General features: G+C 40.1%; 1 protein-coding gene across 7 annotated transcripts in view; it reads left to right on the top strand.

Annotated features, from left to right (window-relative positions):
• Nucleotides 1-27,445, top strand: part of SMARCA2 (SWI/SNF related, matrix associated, actin dependent regulator of chromatin, subfamily a, member 2) — a 160,054-nt gene that overhangs the window by 10,500 nt on the left and 122,109 nt on the right. For all 7 annotated transcript variants that reach the window (XM_045840050.1, XM_045840052.1, XM_045840053.1 and 4 more), the window contains exons 2-6: nucleotides 4,203-4,463; nucleotides 7,571-7,700; nucleotides 13,972-14,358; nucleotides 19,911-20,166; nucleotides 27,035-27,161. In XM_045840050.1, the coding sequence (XP_045696006.1) occupies nucleotides 4,239-4,463; nucleotides 7,571-7,700; nucleotides 13,972-14,358; nucleotides 19,911-20,166; nucleotides 27,035-27,161 (1,125 nt within the window). In that variant the 5' untranslated portion in view covers nucleotides 4,203-4,238. The remainder of the gene's footprint in view (nucleotides 1-4,202; nucleotides 4,464-7,570; nucleotides 7,701-13,971; nucleotides 14,359-19,910; nucleotides 20,167-27,034; nucleotides 27,162-27,445) is intronic.

Here is a 27,445-nt window from a genome sequence, read left to right as displayed (position 1 = left end):
TTCTGACTGGTTTATTTCATGTAGCATAATAATCTCAAGGTCCAACCATGCTGTTGCAAAAGGGGCTCCCCCTTTTTTATATAGATAGTCAAGTAGTATCCCATTGTGTAAATGTACCACAGCTTTTTTATCCACTCATCTACTGATGGTCACTTGGGCTATTTCCAGATCTTGGCTATTGTAAATAGTGCTGTGATGAACACATAAGGCTGTTAGACTTTAAAACTTAATCTTAATAACTTAGTAATAATGTGCACCTCTGCCCAAGACTGGTACCTCTTTGTAACTTGTAACCCCCAGGTGCTTTACTCTGTGGGGAAATTTAATTAGGCACCGAGGCTGTACTGTGAAGTTGCTGCCAGAAATGATGAGGAAGGAGTAAGAGGCCAGGACTTACACCTGCATCTTCGGGGGGTGCTGCTCTTCAGTGCAACCGGGTGGTGGTAGCAAGACTCGAATCCTGGTTCAGCCCGGATTCTGCCATGGTGCTTTGCTGGTGAACACCGCCACACACAGGATTGGAGGAAGTTTGTGAGATGCTTTCTCATCATGGAGAGGCCGAGGGAGGGAGCCTCAAGATACTCCTATTCCAAGCCCAGAGGAAGCCCGAAACCGTGAAGAAAAAGCTCTTTGCCCAGGGTCCCAGAGTTGGGGGTGCCCTGCGGTGAGAACACAAGAACCCAGGTCTCTGGCCTCCCAGTCAGAAGCCAGAGAGCATCACATTCCAGTTGTCTGGTAGTGTAGGCTCCTGCCAGTTGTGAGCTGTGTTTCCTCGTTTGCTGGACTGTGCTATTTCCCGGAGCTCTTGTGTGGTTTGTTGTCTGTACTATTTCATGGGCACATTCACTAAGTTTATGCTTCTGAAGCTTCTCTTATTAAAAAGTTGCCTGTATAATATTAATGTTCCATTCATATGTCCATACTTTTCCATTTCCCTTCTCATGTGTTTTTTACTTTAAGAAGTGTTTAGTAGTTTAACAGAAAATGAGGAGCATATTTATGGGACAGCATATAAGTGATTACAGCATTCTACAAGATTCCCAGATGAGGATGATCCTATTTGCAGAAAGTAGTGTTATAGGATAATATAGATTAAAATATACACATGAAAAGTAGGACTACCAGGCAAAGTTTTTGTATTGTCATTGTTCAGATTTGCGGCATATTACTGTAATAGCTATTGAATCCCATTTCAAGGTAATTTATAACAGGAAGTAAGCAATTTCCTTTCATTCACTAAAAAATAAAGGGGTGCATTAGTTTGCTGACATACATAAAAGAACATTATAACTTGTAGTACCCCTCAATTGACGTCAGCTTCCTAAATTTAAAATCCTGAATGTGTGTGTCTGTTATGTAAGGGGTGGAACGCCAAAATAGTGTTACTTCCGCCTGCCTTGTTCATCACAAAGAATAAATAATAACGTTTGTCCCTCCAGAGAATGCAAGGCCATAATTGAGCCATGAGGCTTCCCTGTTGTTTTAGAAACCACTGGAACTGCATTCTCTTAGTCCCATCTTGTATCGGCAGAACAGTTTGAGAGAACTCTTCTTATGATCACTCCCAAGTAGCCTTTCATCGCTTCCCATTTTATCCCTAACTCATCGGAATGCCCTAAATTATTACTTTTTAATTTTCTAGTAAAGTATAGGTGGCATGTAGTATTGTATTAGTTTCAGGTGTACAACATGATGATCTGATGTTTAAATACCTTGTGGTGTGATCACCACAATAAGTCTACTATTTATCATTGCACAAAGTTATTACAGTAGTGACTTATTCCCTGCATTGTACACTACATCTCTGTGGATGATTTATTTAACAACGGGAAGTTTGTGCCTTTTACTCCCCTTCCCCTTTCTCACCCACCCCCCACGCCCTTCCACTCTGGCAAACATCAGTGTGTTCTCTGCATCTGTGAGTCTGTTGCTCTTTTGTTTATTTGTTTTATTTTAAATTCTACACGTAAATGAAATCATATGGTGTGAGTCTGACTTCTGCCCTGAGTTCTTGCCTACACTTTTTAAGATTTCTTTTTTTTCAATTACAGTTCACATTCAATATTATTTTCTATTAGTTTCAGATGGACAGCGTAGTGGCTGGGCGGTCATATACTTTACAAACTGGTTCCCATGAACACACTGCAGACACTGATTACTCTCTAATTTTTATTTATAAAATAATTGACTCTATTAATAGTTTACCCTTGAAATTGTGTTTGCGGTTCACTGAGATCTTTTTGAGCAGTTACTGCATGCTGCTTGCAGGTGCTGGGGCTACAGGAGTGAAGAAGAGCCAGACCCTGCCTTCTCAGCCTTTACATTCTAGAGATTCAACGAGAGGTGACAGTAGGGAGCTAAGAATGGAACTACTGTGGTTTTTTAAAACCTCTACTTTTACTGGGGAAGGAGCCCTGCTCTGGTTGACTGGGCCCCTATGGTCTAATGCCATTCCTGCCACTAAGCAGTGGGTGATCAGATCTCTTAGGGTGTCTCATTCTGTACTTTGTGAGGTTGACAGCAGAACATATGAGTGTGTACAAGGGTGTGCCCCCAGGTAACATACTATGGAATAATTACCATTGCTAATAGCATTCAGTTATCTTGCTGGGATCTCCATCAGAATTTGGAAAACGGCTTATTTACCCATTTTGGCTCGTGTCTAAGATACAGTTTTACCCATCCCATGAGGCAGCTCCCCAGTGGGGATGCCAGGAAGTTCTGGAGTATGGGAGTTGGAATATTGCTTTGCTGAAACTGGAGAACCAGAGTTTGCTATCCAGTCTGTGGTGGGCCCCGATCTAGTAGTCATGGATGTCTTCTTTTGGAATGTTGGACCACGGAGAGGCCTAGGACAAATTCTCAAGTGTCCAAGTGGTCTTCAATTAATTAACTGGCAGGAGGACCACATCTTGAACGGATTTTTTCTGATCACTTCTGGTATAGTGGAGGTTGTGGGGAAAATAATGCTAAATAAGAGTGGCTGAAGAAGAAAACACTGGTTTGAAAAGAATATGCACCTTTATGTGCATTGCAGCACTTATAATAGCTAAGACATGGGAATAACTTAAGTGTCCATGATGGAAGATGTGATATTTATTTTTATACACACACACACATACACACACACATATACATACATAGATACACACACACACACACACACACACCATGGAAATTACCCAGCCATAAAAAAGGAAGGATATCTTGCCATTTGTGACAATGTAGATGACCTTGAAGGTAGTATTGTGCTAAGTGAAGTAAGTCAGGCAGAGAGAGACAAAGAGCATATGATTTCTCATATATGTGGAATCTTGAAAGACAAACAAACAATAAGCAAAGAAAACAACAAAAACAAAACCACCGAGAGAACAGACTGGTGGTTACCAGGAAAGAAGGGAGTTGAGGGGAGTACAGAATGGGGAGAGGGGGTAAATTGTGTGGTCATGGATGATAACTAGGTTTACAGTGGTGAGCGCTGTGTACTGTGTACAAATATCTGTAATGTGGAACACATGAAATACATATAATCTGTATACCAACTTTAATAATAATAATAATAAGGCTGCTTGTTGTGCCAGGCAAAGAACTACAATTTTATATGTACCACTGCGTTTCACTCTCAGCTAGCAATCATATCACACAGATACACTTGAACCCAAGTTTGTCTCCCACAGCTTCTGCTTCTCTTCTCATTGGGAATTCTCCTTCATTCTCAGCTTATGGAATTGTACTTTTTCTCTGTTTTAACTTTTGAATATCCCCTTGCTTATGAAAATGGATCTGGGTTGGATATTTTTTTAAGGGGGTTATATTTTAATGGCTTTGGGAGGTTAATAACTTGTAAGGTGCCCCAGCCAATACGTAGTAGAGAGCATCTGTTGACTTCAGTAATAAATTTCAAACTTGTTTAGGATTCTGCTTATGTGTTAAATTTGAGTTTCTCCAGTGAGTCTTTTTGTATCTTAGATGATTTATATCTTTCTGGGGAATCATTTAGAGTATTTTTTTCTTTTAAACAAGTGGTCTTCATAAAGACGAGGGCAGATGGATGTATATCACACTCAAACATCTGGATCAGACAGGGCAGTTCTGTTTGATGTTTGTTATAGAAATGGCACCATCAAATACTAACAACTGTTTTATTGTGATCTTAACATCATGTTGAAAACATTCCTTTTTTTTTTTTCTTTTCAACTCAGTATCATTGCGCTGATTGGTGGAGACAGGAGAAGTAGATGTCCACACCTACAGACCCTGGAGCGATGCCCCACCCAGGGCCTTCGCCAGGGCCCGGACCGTCGCCTGGACCAATTCTCGGACCTAGTCCAGGACCTGGACCGTCCCCAGGTTCCGTCCACAGTATGATGGGGCCAAGTCCTGGACCTCCAAGTGTCTCTCACCCTATGCCTACAATGGGGTCTGCTGACTTTCCACAGGAAAGCATGCACCAAATGCATAAGGTAAGACTTTACTGTCCAGTTTAGTCTCACCTTCTGTGGAGTGAATGGCGACTAGCCCGGACAAGCCCTGTACTTCCATTTCTACTATTTTTTTATGAGAGAAGCTAGGTCTCTGTCTTATCTTGAATATTATTAAAAACATACACTCTGAAGCTTTTCTATTGTTACAGATGTTGCACTAGTCAGGAATATCAGATGCTGGCTTTTCAAAAATGTGAGATAGAATATACAGCTCTGGTAGTTAAATTCCATGATTTATGGTTGCAGCTATTTTGGCCTGGTGAATTAAGTGTATAAGTGAAGATCTTGATTTTTTTTTTTTTTTTACTATATGTGTTAAGTAACTTACATTATACACAAATGAACACATTGAAAATTATTCTTCCTTTAAAATGTTGGTATTTTATTTTAAAAATTAGATCCCAAAGAGTAAAACGAAAATGAGTCCCTCCTTAAAGATTTTAAATAGGTTCTAGGGAATCCCTAAAATGCACTTCACTGCCTCTCTGAAGTAGTTTCATCCTGAGAGAGGGATCTGGTTCCGCAGAGCCCGGGTCCCGTTGTTTGTTTCTGGACTGACGCTGCAGTGACCCTCCGTTTCCCGGACTTGGGTGTTGCGGCGGGACGGCCATGTTGGTACAATTTAGGCTGTCACAGAAGGTGCAAAGAAGAGAGGACAGCCTTTTGAGAAAGGAAACAAGAGCCTCAGAGACAGTTTGCTTTGAATGTTAGCAAAAGCCAAAGAGACTGTGTGAGGCTACTGCATTACCTGAAGGTTGTGCCTGATGAGACAAGTAGAGGTTTTACATTTCTTTGGGATGACATTACAGGTGGATAGGGTGGTGGGGTGCCTCTTGATGTTAAACAGACAAGCTGTGGCAGATACTGGTTTAACAGTGGAATATCACTGCAAAAATAAATAAATAAACAAATAAATAAAGCAAGTCTGTCCTCTGATTGTGGAGGATTGTAGGTCAATTTTAAGGTAAGGCCCAGAAGAGAGGATCACTTTTCGACATATTTGTTACTTGATGATTTTCATATCAGGAAAGTAATATTACTTATTTTGGAAAGTGAAGCCATACTGAGATAAATAAAGGAAATGGTTAATCCTGCCTTCACCCCAGATAACACCTTGTTGTATATGCTTTTCACACCTGACTTTTCTCCATGTTCAATAAAAATCATATACAGATGTAATTGTTTAATAATTTTTCTTTTACCCTAATAAAATCCCTATTGTTACCCTATTGTTAACTAATAATTGCTCTGCAACTTGCCTGTTTACATCTAAAAATATGTTGTGGATGTCCCTGTAATGTCCCCAAATTCTCTCACTCCTTTAAAAAAATTTTTTTAGCTTGACATGTATCTGAGGAAATAAAGCTGTTTGTTTTTTATATCATACTTTTTAGCAGACATATTGAACATATAGACATATTGAAATCATTAAATTGTCTTGTGCTCATATTAGATGAATTTGGGAGCTATATTATAGATCTGTTCCTTGTAAACCTTAGTCCAGGTGGATTAAATAATTTCAGAATGGGTTAAGAATGTCTCAACTCCAAAACAAAAGATAAAATTTCAAGGAAGTATTTACCTAATCTGTGTTACTATTTAAGTGTTTGAAAGTTAGCCGTACAAGTGTGTGTCCGGTCAGTGTTACGTTTTTGCCCGGGTTGCTTTAATTGGTAATTATTTCTTCTGGTCCTGTCTGTTTGGTTACTTAGCATCTTCATCACATTTTCTCATATTCTCTACCCCCATCTATGCTCTTTTTGTTTTGTTTTGTTTTGTTTTACTCTGATTTTGCAAATTGTGCTTTTTTTTTTTTGCCATTCTGGTTTCCCTTAACCCCCAGCCACTCAGATGATTCCCTGCGTGAGGACACGTTAAGTGCCTCAGTTCACACCTGCTGGCCAGATGCCTTCGCTTTCTTAGATTCTTTTTATGGGCAGCTTTATTTCTTGTCTTTCTCCTCCTCCTCACTCTGAGCCTCAGCTTTCTGCTTTTTAACATTGCTAGAAATAAATAAACAAGTGGCCTAAATACATCTGCTGTGTTGCTTTGATTTCCTCTCTATTATTACTATTTAACACACTCCGAGACAGTCTTTATACCAAATTCTTCCCATTTTTCTTCTGAACATCCTCTTTATGGTAAATTTTTCTTCTTTTCAAGCGCACGCTTTAGACTCTGCAGAAATTAACTTTCCTTTCTCCAAAACTGCAAACATTCATACTTTCTTGCTTGAAGTTATTTGGTTTCTATAAACTCCTGGAAATATGCCTTTCAGGCTGTTTCGAAAATTGCTATTCCAGTTTGTGGAGGCATAGACTTTTCCTTTTTCAAACATATGTTCTGTTGTCCAATTCTGGATTGGATTAATGTCAATTCAATAGCTATTTATTGTGTGTGTCTTCTGTGCTGGGCCCCAAGTTCTGTTTCTAGACCTCGTGTTCTTAATTTTTCCCCAAACTGTGCCTTTAACCTTTCCAGCCTTCTCCGGCCCGCCCGCGGCACAGCCTCGCCCCTGGGCCGCGGCTCCCTGCCGGCGCGCACCCTCCGTGGCGCTGCCCGGTCTGTTTCTCTTTTCCCAGCTGCCATGGAACTTCCGGGTTTCAACTTTTAAACTTTCCATAGTTTCTTCCCTTCTGATGACAAAAAAATTACTGAAAAAAATAGGTTATCACAGGCATTTCAAAGAGTCTTCCTTCAGACTTTGGACTAACTTCAACATACAGCAGGTTTCAGAACTTACTTAAAAGGGTATGGAGGGATAGCTTAGATTTGTAGACCTTATGAACAGGATTTTATTTTTATTTTCAGGTTCTGACGTGACATAAAAATTCAGCTGACTTGCAGATAGTTTTGATGATCCTATTAGTGTAGTCTTTTTTATTTTTTTTGTCCCCACCTATAAAATATATGTAATATATAATAATGTGCATAATGTAGGTATAAAAATAGAAGACTATCAAATGGGTAATAGATGATTGAGCCCTGATTTTGAAGACTTTAGAGAGGGGTCTTAAAACTCCAAATAGAAATTTTAAGAATGTATCTTCAAGAGGCATCTAACCAATGTGCTTTTCCTGTTTCAGCCCATGGATGCCATGCACGACAAGGGGATTGTGGAAGATATCCACTGTGGGTCCATGAAGGGCACCGGTATGCGGCCGCCTCACCCGGGAATGGGCCCTCCCCAGAGCCCGATGGATCAGCACAGCCAAGGTCTGTAATGCAACCTACCTGATGTTGGCTTCACACTGTAGCCTTTTGTCTTTCGTATTGGTTTTTCTAACTATGATTCCCAAAGAGCATGTCTAAGGCAAATCAAATCCAGCAGGTTTCTTTTCCCTATAGAAATCCCCCCCAGACCCCTCAACACAACTGTATGATTTATATGATCAGCTTTATTGACAAAGTCCTAGTAATCTTACTAGCCTCCACAAGTTAAAGCTCTTGACAAAGTGTTTTATATACTTTATTCAGAATCTTTATCATGAGCTTGTAGGGTAAATAATATTATCCCAATTTCATAGATGGGGAAGCTAAATCTCAGAGAATTTCCTTTGCTTTCCTAAGTTTACACGACCTGTGAGGTGGCAGGGCACGGAGGAGAACCCTGGTCTGCCCCCCAGCAACAGTGGAGAGGTGGAGAGGTGGGCTAGGCCACCCATGTCCCTTGAATTGCACATTCATGCATTTTCTGCATGTTGGCTTTTTCTGGCCGTGGGATTAGCTGTCATTGCTGGTGGGTAGTTGTATTGGTCTTCTAGGGCTGCCGTAAGAAACCACCACAAACTGGGTGGCTTCAAATAATAGAAAATCATTCTCGCACAGTTCTAGAGGCTAGAAGTCTGAAACCAAGGTACCAGCAGGGCCATGTTCTCTGAAGGGAAGAATTTGTTGCCTCTCCCTAGCTTCTGGTGATAGCCCGCATCCTTGGAATTCCTTGGCGTGTACATCTGCCATTCCAATCTCTGTCTTCGTCTCCACGTGACATTTTTCTACTGTGCCTGTCTCTGTTTCCAGATTTCCCTCTTCTGATAAAGATTGGATTGGATTAGGACCTACCCTAAAGCACTATGACCTCATCTTAATTTGATTATATCTGCAAAGATCCTATTTCCAAATAAGGTCCCAAGAACAGGTACTGGGGGTTGGGGGTTCAACTTATCTTGATAAAGGGCACAATTTAACCCTCGATGATGGCCAAATCAATACATGGTATATGCGTATTTCTCTTCTTGGTGCCTTCTCCCCTCACTCTTGAGGGCATATGAAAGATACCTCAAACTCTTATGAGTACAATGTAACTGGTTTTCAGAAATGTTTGTATGGTCATTTTAACATGCAAGGGGCATGGGTTAATCTAGCAGTGATTAACCCTAATATGTTGATATTTACATTCTAATTCAAAGTTTATGGTTTATGTGTTGATTTGTATATTTCTTAAATTTAATGTATGTGAGTTTTTTCCTCCATTCATGATTAGACAGAAATCTGTCCACCTGAGAAGATTTTTGAGTGTGAAGATTTAGAAAAATGTAGTCAGTTTAAAAAAAACTGTATATATATATATATATATATAAGTTGCATATATGTATATAAGTATATGTATATATATATATGCAACTTACAGTGGCACAGAGGTGCATCTTCACTCATACGCAAACAACTTTTTGAAAATCCCAGACTCTGATCTGAATTGTGATGACAAGTAGGCACAACTGTTGTAGATGACTTATAAAATCTTGACCATATCAGAAAAGTAGCTTGAACAGAGTCTTGGGACTTCTTACAGTCTAGGAAGAAAAAAATTTGACCCATTCAGTGTTAGAATGAATTAAAACAACATTTTCAGGTTTATCACTTAAATTCCAAGGAGCCAGGTGTGTTCACAGAGCTACTGTAACTCTAATTTTCAGTATGTGGAAGGGGTAGAGGAGTTATATTCAGTGATTCTCCAAGCTAGATGCTTACTGTCTCTGCTCCTGACTTTGTAGTACCTCTAGTAGTGGGGCCATTGGAAAACTCCAAAATGCATGAATTATAATTGAGCATTTTTACTTTTATGTATCTTCACATTTCTTGCATTGCTTGGTTCCTTTCTTCAACTTAAGAATGAAGATACTTCTTGTACTCTCTAGAACTTGGCACCAATATCTAACATAACTGGATAAATAACTTAGTAAATTGTATTCAATTAAGTAGAGAAGTGAATCTGTGCATTTAAAAGTCAACAGTTTTAAATAACTCTTAATTTTTGTATAATTTCAGTAAATTATAATTACTTGGAAATGCAGAGGTCTCCATAAAATGGAATCAGAATTAGCATGTAATATTTTTCTTTGAAATAGCCAAGTGTATTGTAGGCTGGGGAATGAATTATTTAAGAGTGTTTGTTACTAAGTAGTATTGGTATAATGCAGTCTTATTTAATATAATGATTTAAAAAGAATTTAGCATGTATCTTTAAAAACTCTTGTAGAAAGCCATTTATAAAACACACAGGTACAGAGAGGTGTGGTATTGATCAGAAAGCTGCCAGCTTTAACTACCTAGCAACCCATTAGGTTATTATAAGGTATTGGTTGAGAAACAAAACCACTTCCTTCAATAAATACTGAATTATGTACCTCATGGTCCCAATGATAACATTGTTTACTTTTAGTCCATTGGTTTGGGGAAAAAAAATCCTCCAAAGGCAATTTATAATTAGTGTTTACCTGTATGTGTGTGTATGTATGTATGTGTGAAGAGAAAACTCATATAAAGTGGGACTTAGAAGTTCAAGATTGTTAAAAGGAGAGAGGTGATTGCTTCTTTCTGAGGCAAGGTGAAACTGGGGAGATAATGGCCCTTGAAGATGAGGGAAGAAAAACTGCTACTTTTTTCACTATTTTTGAATGAGCAAATCAAACCAGATTTCAAAAAAAGCAGATTCTGCATCAACATTGTCATCCTCCAGACGAATGTATATTCACTCTCAGGCAATTTCTTCACTGTTTTCTCAACTAAAGATAATTACCAAAATCTGTTTCATTGTTTCATCATTTAGATTGTTTTTCCTGAAGTTTTATTGCATGCTAGTCATCTAGAACAAAAAAGAAATCTTTCTTTTTAGCTGAAACACTGTCACACTGTTAGTATCACACCGTTGAGACCGAGATAGTCAGGAGGGAGGAAACTGGGGAGGTGCCCCAGGGCTAAGATAAAGGACGTGGATACGGGACAGAGACCCTGTTCTAAGACCAGTCGTTCCCACTTTCTGGGAAAGCACTGAGTCATGGTGAATCATGACTGCACCTGCACAGAAGATGCTACAGGACCCCTGCTTCATTATAATAGCATTACAGTAAATTAACACTGTGGGACCCCCTTACCCAGTGGCCAATCAAGGAAAATTATGGGAGACCACACGCATGGTAGCTTTAAAGTAATATGATGACTTATATATGCACAATAAAACCCCACAAAAAAACTAGCCAGAAAAGATCTGCCCTGTAAGAATAGAATCCCTCCAGTCCCTGAAGTCTATCTCTGCTTAGAGTTGGCCCACTTCCATGTTCCGTGGAGTGTACTGTCCCTTAATAATCTGCTCTCTCTCTCTGCTATAAACTCTGTGTGTTCAGTTCAATCTTTGTCCATGATCACCAAAAACCTGGTTACCTGTGCCTGTATGCAACACCGTAATAGAATGATTCAGTTAACATCCCCTATAAATCCTAGGAAATGATTTTTCCCACCTTCAGTTTCTTCTTAATAAATTTGAGGTGAAATTCTGTTTATTGATTAATTCTGGAAAATTATTTTTATACCACTCTCAGTTTATTTTTTTAGCAAACTTGAAGTAAAATTAATTATTGTGCATAATGTAACTGTCTCACCTTCATACCTTTGCCTTGCCCACTGTTCATAGTTTACGAGAGATTTGATAAACAGCGTTATGCAGTGGAGTTTAGAATGGATTGGCTAACATTTTGGTTCATTATATTAGGCATCCTATGATTTATCACTGGTAACCTCAGGAATTAAGAGAGACCAGAAAGCGGGAGATACGTGATCCATTTTAACGCCTAGTTGTATCCCTTCTGCTATGAAAATGTCATTAGCTTTGGTGGGAAGTTTTTCTCCCTGTGATAGGTGCAGGGTTGGCCAAAAAGGCATCAGGAAGGTGCTTTTGTGATGAGCAAACTGCCATTTTGTATCAGCATTATAATTAGAGAGTCAATGTAAGCCTCATTAGAAAGGAAGGATGTTAAGGACAAGAGAAAGTTAAGTGTATGTTATTGATACTCTCTAAGTGTTTATTGTCATAAATAACAATATACTGGGATTAAATTTCTGCTAGTCTTGTAGGTTGATTTCGGGGCATTTTCTTGGCTAATTTATAGGACCAACTAGAACCCTAATCACTACGTGGTTTTTGTGCTCTGTTTTGGAGTAAGGGATTTGAGGAATGAGAGTAGTTCTGTTTCTCTTCAGGACCTGGTTTCTCTGAAAGGAGTTCTACTTGTCACCAATTGATCACGTAAAACTCACTTTTGCTTTAGGAGATCAAGCTAAATTTGCTTCCCTTTCTAAGTGGCAATTTGAGATAAAAATAACAATATCCTTTACTTTCTGTAGTCATGTTAATGGTGACGGTGAGTCCCTAGTCTGTGGCGGTCACACAGCCTCGGGCCCCTGTGATCCCACATGGGTGCACACGGCCATTTCAGCTCAAACTTGACCCAGGTTCAAACACACAGCACATGTCCAGCAAATGCCTGTGTGATGACCTTTGTGATAATTATGACATGAGTACATTTATTAAAGGGCAAAGACCTTTAATCTAATATTTTATATTGTGACTTCATTAATTAGCACTTAGTTTGAGTTAAAGGCGACCTTCCAGACGGCAGTCGGCCACTTTGTCCGTCCTTTGTCTCGGACCTCCCTCCAGCAGCACTCGGCCATACCTTTCTCCAGGAATTCTCTGGCTGAGCCGCACAGTTCAACTCCTGCGATAAGTTCCTTGCCATTTTTGTTCATTTTGACTTTTCTTCCTCAAGAAAAGCATTCTTAAATTTCCCACTTAGGTCTCTTAAAACCCCTACCGTTCACTCTCATTTTTATGTATTGTAATCTTCTAGAAGATTTTAGAGACTTTTAAGTCTTTAATTTAAAACCAAAATTAATATTAATATTCATATAAAACCAGTGAATATAAGACTATGAAAAGAGAATACGCATGGGAATCAGACAAACCATAGTTTGGATCATGGAGCTGCTGAGACCTAATGGGGTGCTCTTGGGTGACTCGCTCACGCTCTGAGCCTCAGTTTCCTCATTTGGAAAAATAAGGTGAATGTATATATATCTTCTGAGATGTTGTGAGGATTAAAGAAATAATGTATGCTCCATTCCTATCCCTTTAATTCTCCTTGTCTTGCCATTTCTGTGCTCCCACCAGCCTGATGTCTTGCCTACTGTGTCCACTGTGCCCACATGGAAAAGTCCCTGGGGGCCAGTTATCCCCAGACTCATAACCAGTGACATAAGCACTGACAGATGATCCTTAGGTAATAAATACTCCAGTGCCTTGCCCTTTCCCTGGGATAATTCCGAGACAAGTTATTTACTTTGTATCTCAGAGCTTCTGGGTGAGATAAATCTTCAGGCACCCATGGCAGCAGCTGGCTCAACAGCACACCCCTTCTTGGCTGCCTGCCGTTCCTTGTATCACCTTTCCATCCCCTGCCTGTGTCCTTGCACCTAACATGTAAATCACCTGCACGCCACGTCGTCTTTCCATCAGGCTCTGTTTCCAGGGAGAACTCAAGCAAGAGAATGTATACAGTGCCTTGTATCATGCCTACAGCAGTGGAGACCCTCAATAATTGCAAATTATTCAAAATGTGCATAATAATAAACCAAGTGGTATTTGTTATTGCCCTAAGAGACCCTTCATTTCTCATTGTGGTACAGTAGACACCTTTAGGTTTTGTTCTTTTGGTTGCAGCTCCTTTTAATATATAGTACTACCTCCCAGTGCCTTTCCTTTGGTGGATAGCAGCCACCAACAAGTTACCTGCCAGGACACGTGTGGCTGTGGATCACTTGAAATGTGACCAATCCCAATGAGACATGCTATAACTTAGTATTGGAAAAAAATGTAAAATATCTCTTTAATAATTTTCATATTCTAAAATGATAATATTTGAGGTATGTTGATATAAGTGAAATATACTGTTAGCATTAGTTTTGTCTGTTTTTTATACTTTTTAATGTAACTGAGAAAAATTTAAGTTATATATGTTTGATATATGAAAATTTTAAATTATATGTATTTGATATAAAAATTTTAAGCTATATATAATTGTGTAGTGACTAAATTATGCATACTTTAATTTTTTATCAGACAGTGCTGTTACAGAAAGTTACCAAAACATTCAGAAAGTCTCCTTTAGGATCATCCGGGTCAGCCTGTGATCTCACCTGTGTTTTCTCCTAGGTTACATGTCGCCGCACCCATCTCCCTTGGGAGCCGCAGAGCATATCTCCAGTCCTCTGTCGTCGGGAGGCGGACCAACCCCACCCCAGATGGCACCGACCCAGCCAGGGGCCCTCATTCCTGGCGATCCACAGGCGATGAACCAGCCCAACAGAGGTCCCTCGCCTTTTAGCCCAGTCCAGCTGCATCAGCTGCGAGCTCAGATTTTAGCTTACAAAATGCTGGCCCGTGGCCAGCACCTCCCCGAAACACTGCAGCTTGCAGTCCAGGGGAAAAGGACGTTGCCTGGCATGCAGCAGCCTCAGCAGCCACCCCCGCAGCAGGCACCCCCCCAGCCACAGCCTCAGCAGCAGCAGCAGACCCTTGTTAACTTCAACAGACCATCTGGTAGGTTCATATGCGACTACATGAATGAATACTGTGATGGTCCAATTTGAATGAGAAGGACTGCTAATGGCACGGAAGCACCGGGATGGTAGAAGCCCAGGGCTGCCTTAGCCGTTTGTTGTACCTAGCCAGCTGGCTCCCTTGTCTTGCTTTACTTAGTTGGCCAAGATTTTGGGTCTTTTTTGCTGTTAGTGTTCTGGAGCCGTTCTTAACCCTTGGGGACTCTGTTGCAAGCTGTAGACCTAGGAGCAAAAACCCTGTCCCCATGGTTTTACATTCTCTTTCAAGAGGTTTCAGGTTTGCAGGAAGCCCATCCACACACCCCAGGCTAAGCACCCTGTACCCAGTGTGTACCATCGCCAACACACACCCCTCCAATTCACTCTCTTTGAGCTATTTTATGTCCATTAAGTTATTTATTTCTACCCCTTTTTGTTGTGAAAAGCATTTGGGGAGGCTTCCAAGGAGCATACCTGCAGTGAAATAATTGTCAAGTAGGAAAATCAGAAACAAAGGGAAATAGAAGTCGAGGTTGGCCTGTGGCCTCCTCAAGAGTTCTCATGGTTACCACAGCTCAGCGTCCAAGGTCCCTGATGACTGGAGTTCCCTGCCAGTCAGGAAAGGAGCTGGGGTCAGGCCCCTAATTCTCACCATTCAGGAGGAAGTTGCTCACCGGTTTGCAAGACACAGGTACATTTCTAGCATGAGCGTGTAAAGTAGATTTTCCAGGTGGAGTTTTTTTTTTTAATTATTGTTTTTATTATAAGAGGCACTCATGATAGAGGTATTAATGACATTTGTTCAGCATAAATAGAGTAACAGAATCCACATGGCCTACTTCCTACACACCCTGGCATCAAATCCGAGCCTCTGACCTTATGTCGTGGGCACAGATGAGATCGTCCTTGAGTGCCCTTCTAGTGGGCTGGCTTCTTCCCACTGGTAGAGTTCAGAGGAACAGGGGGCTGGAGGCTGACCTTTCATGAATGTTGTTTTCTCTTGAAAAGTTAAAGGATGAAGTTCCAATTGTCTGGATACTTGCACATAACAGATACTTGATGTCCTAAAAAAAAAACAAAAACAAAAAAAAACCACCATCCTGTGTGTCTTCAGGATCATTTCCAGAAAAGAGGGCTTCATTTTTTTAACCCAGCTTGATGCCTGTATGTTCCCTCAACCAGGCCCCTGTCATATGGGGGATTCATTTTATTACTCTCTGCTCGTGTCTTTTGTGTTTCCAGGAGTCGGCCTTCGTTAGAAATGAAAATATCTGGGCAGGCAGGTCGTGTTTTATGCCAGAGTGGGCAGGGAGGCCTGGAGAAAGGAGCCGAGGGGACACTTTCTGTGAACAGAGCAGACCCACGCCTGCCCCTGGGAAGGGACTGCATCTCACAGCACTGCTGAACTTCTCCCCAAATCTCAGGTTTCATAGGGAGATGATAGATAACCTTCACTGACAAAGACGGTTTTTTTGGATTGCCATTTAGGACAAGTCAAAACAAGGAAAAAAAATTTTTAAGTTACTATTACCTTTTATTAACTATATTTATCTTTCCCCTCTTTTTTAAATAAAAAAGGGTATAATTGCTTATAAATACCTCTACTAGTGTTTCAGAAAAAAATAAGTTTAAGTATGTCCACTTGTCTGGAGGTAGCTGTGATTTCATTTTTCTTTTGTCCTGTTTTCTGTTCGTGTGTGAAGAGAATCTCTGTGGCTGAGGTGGTCTGCCTCAAACCTACCCCAAAGTTGTAAATCACCAAAACTGACATCATCATAGCAACCACCAGAGAATTGCAGTTTGACTGGAGGAGCTGCACACTGAACAAATAGCTCTTCAGTCCTGCTATGGGCTCCATTCAAATCAAACCTATCATTTTTCTTTTCATTTTGATTCATTTTTCCTTTTAGAGAGCTAAATTAAAAGAGGAACTGAAAAAGGTTTGGGTTTTGAGGGGAGGCAGAAAGGACATAGTGGTAAAAAGTAAAAGTTTTATTGCTAGGTTTCTTCAGGGCTTGTCCCTTTCCACTTACCCCACTTTTTTTTAGTTATCTAAAGTTTCTTGGTATGTTCAATTTAAGTACACTCTATTACATTTCTTTTTTTAATCCATGGAACCCACTTAAATCCTTATTCAATGCACAGAATTGTTATTTGCATAAATATCTTTATGTGCCAGAATGCAAATTGGAGACTCTGAATGCACAGAAATTCTGTACATATGAGACTTAGGTGCTTTAATGAGTTTGTTTCCCTATTTCTCAAAATCAGGCACGAGGTGCACCCGGTAAAGACCTCTTTCCTCTTTTACTGCGCCAGGATGTTTCTCAGGAGTGTCAGGGCGTAACTCTCTGCCTCTGGGTATGGACTGAAGGGAAAGCAGATGCATTTCATACCTCTGACAATTAAACCTAAATTGTTTACATTCAAGAGAGAGTAGGAGATAAGCTAAAGAGTGTGACGTGTCTTCCCTCTGCAGATACCAGGAAGGGGTCTTATCGTTTAGCAGACCTCAGGGGCCTGTAGTAGAGATGATCTCAGTCCACAGCAAATCCCGTCAGGCAGCTCAGCTCTCTCAGCTGCCTGAGGGATGGGCATAAAACCTAGTGAATAGATAGTGACATTCTGAGCGTTCTGTGCGTGTCTAATTGTGGCAAGCTGCATTCAGTCCCCCAGCCTCTGTAAATAGAAGTTTTTTATGTAATCTGTTGGACAGAGTAGAAAATAGACCCACGCAGTAAGTGAACTTGTGTTTAGTGAGGAAAGGAGTTTGCTTGTCAGGGACTCTGCTAGCAGATTCCCAGGAAGGATGTGGCAAGCCGCCTTATCTGAGTATTTGTGATGAGTTGCATTAAGCTGTAGAAGCATTCTGAGGTTTGCTGTAGACAAGAGTACTTGCCAAGTGGCCAGCTAATACAACACCAAATTTCCTAAAATCCTTTAAGTCAGGCTTCTCTGTCTTTGTGTCCTCAGTGGTTGAGCACATAGCCACATTGCCTCTTTGAACCCTCACTACTACCCTCTGAGCTGGGTACTGTTATTATCCTTATTCTACAGATAAGGAAACTGAGGCAACAAGGGGTTGAATAACTTGCTCAGGCTCACACAACCAGCAGGTGATACAGCTAAGGTGGAACTTACTGTTCTTTTGGTACAGGGTGCTTTACGTGAACCTGTTTCATAGCAAGTTGTAGGTTGTACTTTTTAAGTTGGAGATTTGGATATGTGAGTCCATGTTTGGGGCTCTCTCTGCTTCTCAATTTCAAGGATCAATCAACCAGATAAGAATATCTCTATATTTATTGATTAAAGAAGACCAGCCATGTATGTATCAGATTTAGTTCAGAGTCATTGGTTAAAATGACTAGATTGGAATCAGGGATGTCAGACATGATCTGGACGCCTTTTATTATTGTTGTTGTTCTGATAAAATGTGGTTTTTAAAAATAGTGATCTGACTATACTTCAAGGAGGCATCATAGGTTTCTGCATAGGTATTTGCAGGCCATAATGCTAAAGGAAAAAATGCCCAGAATAATTGAAACTTGTAACACTGTTGGCACTGTTACAGCTTTTGTTGATGGATTACTTAAAGTTTCAAAAGAGAAAAAAAGTTTCAGAACTGAATTTAAATTATTATATTATCTTCTCAGTAAGACCGAAATTTTCTTTTTTATTAAAAGTGGTAGTTTTATTTTTATTATTTAGTATGCTATACCAAGTCTTCAAATATATTTAAGTCTTCCAGTTTCTTGAGCTTATTAAGGAGATTCATAGAATCACAGAGAGTTAAATGTTGGAAATCTCTGTCTCCTCTCTTTTGCCTGCATCACACCTAAAGCACTGTGAACGAAAAATCTATACTGTTTTTAAAGACCTTTAGGGAAAAACATATTCTAAAATGTCATTCTAATGCTTAACAACCCTGAGATTTAATGTTTAGAAATTGATTTTGTATATATGGATGAAAGAAACCCTAAGTGTAAAATATTATGAAAAGCTTTGCATTATGTAAAAGACCTGTTATTCAGAAAAAAAGAGAAAGTACTTAGCTGAAAAGAATCTCCTTACTATGATAGTACGCTAACAATGTCTAAAATAAAAAATAAAAATAAATATTCTTTCCCTTGAGAATTTTTCATCAACCCCAGAACCAGGGCTATAGATTACCTCAAGAAGTATTATCTAGCTATATCTTTTGGAAAGTTTTACCTAATTTAAGAAGAAGGGAGAAAAAAGAACAACAATAGCACCACACACATACTCCTGCACTCCCCTGCCCCCTGCCCCCTCACGCACACACACTGGAGTTTCCTAAGCAGTCTGATCTAGCTCTTCACACTCTGCTTCCAAAATGTTTGCTTACTGCTGCCTGTGCATTGCCATTTCCGCCCGCTTCTGAATAGTGTTTGCTGAACATTGAATAAATGTGTTCGATTTTTCATAATGTATGTCTTTGTATGGTTAATTATTAAGTTGTTCTGAAGTATATAGATTATTATTTTGTTGCCATGTAATTGTTTTAATTTTTCTTGGAAAAGATATAGAAAATACTTGAAAGACTGCGCAAGAGAGGTTTTGATATTTGCCTACTGAGGTTTTCTTTTTTTAATTTCCTAAGTTATCTGGTGGCATCACTTATTTTATTTACAATTTTGAATTAAGTAAAAATTCACTTAGGAGGAGAAATGGGTTACTTCCTATCTTAGGTCCATACTTACCAATCAACTCAAACTCCTTACGTTTAATGTGAAGTGTTGCTTTAAATTAACTTATTAAGTGCATTTTGATAAGGCTGATGAATGCATGTCCCTTTATTCTGATAGCATGAGGAAAATGCTCTCTTTAATCTTAACATTTGCTAGTTTTCATTGGGTGGAATGAGCAGATTTTTTTCCCCTACACTGAATATTTTTAGAAATATTTCCCAATATGCAGTAAAAAATTGAAGTTATGAGATGCACTGATTTAGTATGAAATGTACTTTATAGGTGATCAGGGAAAAGCGTGTGCCCCTCAGAGTTCACATCGGAGGAACGGCAGCTCCTGGCTGCCTTTGTGAAGCCTGGTTCTAGCGCAGGACTCTTCCAGGGGTGCCCTGGGGTCCCCCCAGAGGGGCTTGCCTGCAGTTTGCAAAATGTGGTCCCAGGACCACACCCTGATTGCATCGGACCGGTTATTCCCTTACTTTTTTGAACTCTGAGTGCACCTCTAATTCTTTTTAAAAATCCACTCTAGACATACATTAAAACCTGGCAGTCCACTCCTTAATCCGTTTATTACTTAGAGTCATTTTGGGGCCATTTTCAGCAATGTTGATTAGCGGATGCCATTTTCCAATGGAGATAGATGCCAGATCTTTTTATTTCTCTTCCATCCTTCCACTCTTTCCTCTCTACCCCTTCCTCGTTTTTCATTTTTCTTCCTTCCTTTTTTTTTCTCTTGAGATATTTACTTGCCCCCATCACTGGGCCCCAGGGTACAGTGGGCAGGCCTGGTGTGGCCCTAGGTCGATGACCTGCCCGTGCTGCTTATGTTGCTCTTGTCCTGCAGGCCCCGGGCCCGAGCTGAGTGGCTCCAGCACTCCGCAGAAGCTGCCAGTGCCCGCTCCCAGCGGCCGGCCTTCACCTGCGCCCCCCACAGCCGCGCAGCCACCCACGGCCGCAGTGCCTGGGCCCTCTGTGCCGCAGCCCGCCCCCGGGCAGCCCTCACCCATCCTGCAGCTGCAGCAGAAGCAGAGCCGGATCAGCCCCATTCAGAAGCCACAAGGCCTGGATCCCGTGGAGATTCTGCAGGAGCGGGAATATAGGTAACGCCCCTGGACCCGTGAAACTGCTGTGTTCTCGCCAGGACCACCGGGTCTGGGAGTGGGTGCAGTGTCTGCTAGTGTCGTGGTTGTTTCTTTCTTAGGGACGAGGGAAAGGCCTAAAGGAAATCGCAGAGGCCAAAACTCGTGCTATGAAAATGATTTCAGTACAAAGTCACGAGAAGTTCTTTTTACCTGTTGGGATTGGGGAGGTGGCGGGGTGGTGGGGAGGGGTCTCTGGCACCAGGGGTGCCAGGGTGGGGGAGGGGGAGAGTTCTCTGAGTAGCTCTAGGTTAGCAGGACTGTGATTTTCACTCATTTAATCAGAAAACTTCTATCAACTCCTACGACATGCCAGGCACTATGTTAGGCACAAGCCCAGCCTAGAGCTCCCACCAACCCCAGAAAGCGGTCATCTCACACGTAGATGGTACAGTGCGTGACCTAGTTTGTTAGCTTATGCTTGAACGGTGGCTGTGTGCTGGCCAGATGTTGAGTGTGTTGTGTTGACCTGACCTTCAGGTTAAAGACACATCTAATGATACTGAAGTGTACTTTGTAGCTTGATATATTTTTTGTTTAAATTCATATATTTCTTTGTTCTGTGCCTTGGTCCAACTTTAGGAGTGAGCGCTCTGTAAGTGTCTTCATATGGGCTCCTTATTTAAACTCTTCCTGCCAAAACTTGATTGTCACCTGAATTGGCACGTTCATCTAAATCAGGGGTTGGCAGACCTTTTCTGTAAAGGGCCAGGCAGTAAATATTTTACACTTTGCAGGGCCACATGGTCTCTTTCACAACTGCCCAGATCTGCCCTTTGAGTGAGAAAGCAGCCATAGACAATAATGGGCTGGCTGTGTTCAGGTAAAATTTTCTTTACAAAAACAGATCCTGCCCTGGGCAGGATCTGGCCCACAGTGTGTAGTTAGCAGAACCCTGACGTAAATAGTTAATGTTAATGAAAAAGGAAGCCCAATAAGTATCGAGTTAAGATTAAAACAAAGCTAAAGATCGTGGTTTCTGAAATGAGACGGAAAGCATGCTCCGTCTCTTAGTAGCCATGTTACCTTGGCCAAGTTATGTCTCTTTTCGGCCACTCAGTTTCCTCATTTGTTAAAAGAGGGTATTAGAGTGTTTTTTAGTGAGGGGAGATAAAATGACACAAAGACTTTTAATATGTATTAGCAATTACTATTATTTCCAAAATATGATTTAATTTAAAAGAAAATTAGAGTTTAAAAGTTATAAATTGTGTTAGTCAACAATGCGTAGGCTCCTTCATGAAGAACATAACTAGTTTCACTGTTATTGCTGATCCTTACTTAAGAGCTTTTATGGTGCTGTTTCCAGCATTTCATGTATCCCTACAGAACTAGATACTCCTCATCAATTGATATTTCAATGTTGATAGGCAGGTTTTATTGGGTGAATAATTGCTATGTATTATAAAGTTAAATATTAGCAAATATTTCTTGAGCAGAAAAACTGTATTTATATGCAGTCCTTTCTTTATGTTGCTATATAAAAAAAGTATGTTTTTAAAAGACAGTAAATGGGATATAGAGGATTGTTTACTTACTCTAAAATTCTGACTTCCTAAGAGTGAACATTTATTTTTCATACCCTGAAGGTTCAAAGCTACCAGTACCTTTGTTAAGTCATGTGAATTACTTTCAAAACATAATAGATGCTCTCTGTACCTAGAAATACCTCTCTATTTTACCCTTCATTCAGCGTGTGCTGTGTTTGTGTGTGTGTGTGCATTTTATTGACCCCTAAATTTTCTTTATCATTTCCACCAGAATTTTAACTGCAGGCCTTTCTTGTACTGAGTTTATTGTAGCATCTTTTCTGGAACTGATCTTAGTGGATCGTCTCCCAAAGTATACAGAGTTAAGTAGTACTACTATTTAGCCTATTCCAGTGTATGAAAAGCTTTGTCCTTTACTCCTGTAGAAAAAAAAAAAGGTGTCAGTATCTTTTAAACTATAAGCATTGTAAAATGTGGTGGAATGGCTATTTTTCATATTATTATTTTTACATAATAAATGTCTCCTTTTGTAAAGCTGCATGGCTTTTGAAATGACTGATCTGGCAACCCTGGGTCCAAACTGGTAGTGGGATTTTTGGACTGAATTTTTCCGTGGCCGTCTTGAGAAGAAGCACAGGTTTGCACTGGCTGAGTGGCAGGGGCATCTTTTATCTTCTTTATAGAGCAGTAGCTGGCCTCTGCCTATATGAAGATAAATGGTTCACCTGCTGAGATTAGTTAAATTTATCCCTTAACGAAGGGTTAGATGGAGTCCCTTAGGCACTTGTAAAGACAGCTAGGAAACTTTCCTGTTTTCCTCTCTTTGAGAGAATGGCTTACTGAGCCTTTAGTATTGATAACTGGAAGGGTCTAGTATATCTTTACCTTCCGATCAAGGATTTGAGCAAGTTTTAAAAAATCTCTTTTACAATTTTATAAACTTAGTTTGAGCAAAATCGTCTGTCAGAAATTCTTTAACAGATGTTCATTTCTTTGACCATTATAATAATCACTAATATCATTTACTTTGACAATGAAAATTGAAAGGAACTCGTCAGAATATTAATTTTTTTACCTTTTTTTATCCTCACCCAAGGATATGCTTATTGATTTTAGAGAGAGGGTAAGGGAGGGAAAGAGAGAGGGAGAGAAACATTGATGGGTCGCCGCTCATTCGTGCCCCGACCGGTAAATGAACCTGCAACCCAGGCATGTGCCCTGGCTATGAATGGAACTGGTGACCCCTCGGTCCATGAGAAGATGTTGCAACCAAGCCACACCGGCCAGGGCAGAATCTTACATTTTTTTAGTGTTAAGTCCCTTGCTGTTTTTCCTTGTTCATCATAAAACCAGGATTGTGGCAAATGAACCTTCTTTATTTAATGATAGCATTTATATGTTTGTGTATATGAATATTTTGTTGCAGATCTGTGTAGTCTCCAATTAAAACCCTGGTTTCCCATTTAAGTGGATCCTTTCTCTTACAATGGAGCTTTGTTGCTTTCCTTTGCAGTAAGTGTCAGAGAGATACTCCCAGTGCTTTTTGTGTGGCTGTGCTTGCCTTTCTGGCGCACTTTCTTTGCCCCGTCCATACTCCTAACTTCAGTTCTTCCATTAGAGTTAGGTGTTTTGGGCAGAAGTGCCCTAGGCATTGTCACGTTAGTGTGTCAACCAATTCCACGAGCGTTCATGTTGCGTGGGAGATGTGTTTCACATTCGAAGCAAGAGCTCTCTTTAGTGTGAACTCAGAATAAGTTGGAAGACAGTAGTGTACCCTTCTTGCTTCAGGAAGAAGACATAATCTGTGGGATTTTTTTGTTTTGTTTTTTGTGGGTTTTTTTTTTTTTTTTTGGTCCTGCCCTCGTATCCATTCCTTCTCAGAAATTACCAAGGGCCACTTTATCAGCAGAGTTACAAAAAGTCAGTCTCCCTCTCTCTTTTTTTTAAAGTGTCACTCAGTTCCTTGAAGGAACAAAATGTACCAGTGTCATTTTCTGTTCAAATAACTCTCCTACAGGAATCATAAACTTCTCCTCTGGACCTGAACAAATATCTGTTGCCTTTAATGGAACTCTTTTTCTTGCCAGAACAGCCACCCCTCTTGATTTACTGCTCAATCTGTATGAAAAACTTGAGTGACCTAATTCTGCTTCAATTTTCTGTGCTCGTGTGGACACTAAATGAGTCTCCTGCAGTCATGCAGTATTACATCTGTTGTTGTTTCGTGAAGTTTAGAATCCTGGATCTCTTTATCAGACTACCTGCTGAATCCCATTGATAGGAAGATGAAATTGTCTGGAGAGAAGCATTATTTAAAATGAAGATTTCTATTAACAACCACCACCACAAAAAGATAAAATTTTCTGTGTTAAAGAAGCCTGCCTGTACCTTTGTCCCCACCCCCACTCCCCATGTGTGGAACTGAATGCATGTAATTTTACTATGGAAACTACCCTTTCTCATCTCCTATAGTTTGCACGTTTGTACTGTGTACTTCTTGCCTCCTTTTCATAAAAGAGAGATGCTTTTGTGCTGGGGAATCTGAGATTCACTGACAAATCACTAACCCCTTGGAGAAGCAGTCATTTCAGGAAGACGTGCACCCTTCCCACCTAGCTCCTCACCCACTCCAATGCCCCAGTCACCTGAGGCTGCTCCCACCCCCAGTCCTCACCTCCCTTCTTCCCCCACACTCCCCAGCTCCCACCCACCCAGGGCAGTGTGATTTAATCTCTATACTGTCAGTCCAGCTCTCCTAAGATTATTTATTTGGTCCTTTAGAAGATTAAGGAAAAAGCAGCTATTCCTTTAATTTAGCACCTGACCTACTTTGTCAAAGAAAGTAAACCAGAATATCAAGAGGTAGTTTGGGCTCTGGAATTTTCAAATAAAAAAGGACTGTGACAACTCTAGGAGCAAGGAAGCAGAATAACCCTACTGGTGGCCCTCATCTCACCCCACTATGGTATTAATTTTCCCTGTGTGATGGCCTTATTCCACAAACGTCAGATTGTTTCAGTTTAGTTTCTTTCCTTTAAATTGTATACTTGGAAAAAAATCCATAGTAGGTTTTCCTCTTAATGTCTTAATTGTTAAGCTGTATGATCTATTGCCATATTTGGAGATTTGGAGCTACGTGGCTGTTCAAGAAATTGAACTAGATAAATGAAGTAGATGTTTGTTTCAGACATTGAAAATTTTAGAAAAGACATGATAATAATCTTGTGAGTATCAGTACTATAAGGAACATAGGAGAAGTTGGGAGAGTTTAAACAATTCGACCAAAAAGAGAAATATGATGGAAGCTTATTATTGTTTGGACTAACAGAATTTTAGTCTGTTACAGGGGTAGACCATTTAACGGTGCGATTGTGTCGATATGTGTAGTTGAAATAGTGACACAGTAACCATGAGAATACTGTAGTAACACATTATGATGATAGATCGTTCAGTAAATCAGAATTAATAACCTGTATACCAAATAAAATAGGAATCTGTCATAATAAATATCCTTTGAAGTGAAGTCAATGAAAAACAATGTGTTTCCTTTACTATCATTTTGAAACTTTTGAAGAAGAGGACATTCTATTTCTCTATCAAAGCAAACAACTAAATTTTTAAAAAACCAAAACAACCATTTTTCTATTTGGGCTGTATGAAATCTTAAGACAGGGGTGTCAAACTCACTTTCACCTGGGGCCACATCAGCCTTGCAGTTGCCTTCAAAGGGCCGAATGTAATTTTAGGACTGTATGAATGTACCTACTCCTTAACTGGGGACAAGGAGCTTGGCGCTGCCGCCCTGCAGAAACAAGGTGCTGGGGCGGATGAACAAGGTGGAGGGCCGGAATCTGCCTGCGGGCCTTGTGTTTGCTGCCTGTGGCTTAGGTGTTTTTTAGCATCTAAGTCACAGGTTTTACTGTTTTGCATTTGTATATATATATATATATATATATATATATATATATATATATATATATATATATATATATATACACACACACTGCATCATGGTAAAGGTTGACAAAACCATAATACTAATTTTTAACAAACTCTTTATCAACATTTATAGTTGAGATTGAGTCACATTCTCAGTTAGAAAGTGTATTTTAATTACTCTGCAGTGGTTTTGGTTTCAGGCAAAGGAGGTTCCATCTAGAGCCCCTACTTTACTAGCCCTGCAAAGTTGACATGTTTGTTGATGTTGCCAAACTTCTCTTTTCCCATCATTAACCTAGCGCCATGATACCTTGTAAGGTGTGTGTATGTGTGTGTGTGTGTGTGTGTGTGTGTGTGTGTGAGAGAGAGAGAGAGATAGAATTAAATAAAACGGTGCATTAAATGTACTTAACTCGGTGCAGTTAAAGTTAACTTAGTTTAACGTATTGCCTTTTTTATTGCTAGTCTGTCTTTGTTGAAATCTCTTCTAAAACAGTTTTTCCCCAAATTTTGGAGGAGATAGTTCTAAGATTTAAATGGCCTGTAATTATTTGTAAGAAAAGCATCCAGGTGAACTCCAAAACCACGAGTTTGTATGGGTAACAATAATGGTATCTTAAATGAATAAAGGAAGTGGATGTCTTTTATATTTTATTAAGAGGAACTACCTGCAATTATATATTGGATGGTGTCTAAAATGAGAAGCCCCAGCAATCCTTTTCTAGAAACCCTCAGTTTTTAAATACTGATTACTTTGCTATTTGCTGCTGCCCCCAACCTGATTTTGAAAATGCCTAATTTGCCTTTTTTTTCTCCAGCAAGCAGTGCTTGGAGGAAGTGGCTGTGGTTGGCAGGGAGCTCTCTCTGAATGTTTTGGGTTGGCTGATTTCTGTGGCCTCAGCACCTCAAACTGCTCTTGTTCACTCAGCCTTAAAGGCTGTCGTCATCAGCATCTTGGCAAGGAGGGCAAATGGCCCCATTGCCTTAGGATGCAACCAGAAGTTAGAAAGGAAACTGTTGTTTCAGCCCTGAGCTAAGGCTGGCTGGGTGTCGGGGAGTGAGTCAAATTGTCCTTCCTCTCGTTTTCTCTCTGTTCACAGCGAGCTATGGCACTTGACTTTCCTCTTACATGGATCATGAGCCTTCTCTCTTGGGTGTTAGAGAAAGGTTGTGTACAAGACCAGAGTGTTAAGCAACATGTAGCACCTGTCTGCATTAATGCAAGGGTAGCTTTTCTTTGTTTAACATCAGAAAAATCTAGCTGGGTGTCAGAAATCAGCCATGAGTGTCTGGAATAGGTTTTGCCATGAACTTGAACCTAATGTTATTGTTTATCATTTAAGACTAGACTATAATGTGTATTTCCACCTCTCCTGCCCCTATTTCATCCTCTCCTTTAGGCTTCAGGCTCGCATAGCTCACAGGATACAAGAACTGGAAAATCTGCCTGGCTCTTTGCCACCAGATTTACGAACCAAAGCAACCGTGGAACTGAAAGCACTTCGGTTACTCAATTTCCAACGTCAGGTAATACCTTTTCCCCAGCAAACCTGAGATGTAGGAAGCAAATGTAATTATGTGAGATAAGTGTGTTTCCCCAAGTCTGTTCAATATTGTTATAAAGATATAAACTTAGTAAGATATTGTATCTTTTAGACCAGCAGCATAGAGCTAAAAGTAATGAAGATGAACTGCTTATCATTCTATTTTTCTCGTTTATATATAAGAGACATTTTTTTCTTCTGCACTATGGTTTACAAAATTAGAGTGATGGCATTCGCTGCTGAGGGTGAAACCTTCAGAGCAAATGA

This window comes from Phyllostomus hastatus, unplaced genomic scaffold (assembly GCF_019186645.2).
Source record: "Phyllostomus hastatus isolate PE091 unplaced genomic scaffold, TTU_PhHast_1.1 phas_contig_34, whole genome shotgun sequence".
In the NCBI taxonomy this organism is placed as follows: Eukaryota; Metazoa; Chordata; class Mammalia; order Chiroptera; family Phyllostomidae; genus Phyllostomus; species Phyllostomus hastatus.
This window is presented reverse-complemented; position numbering and strand designations above follow the sequence as displayed.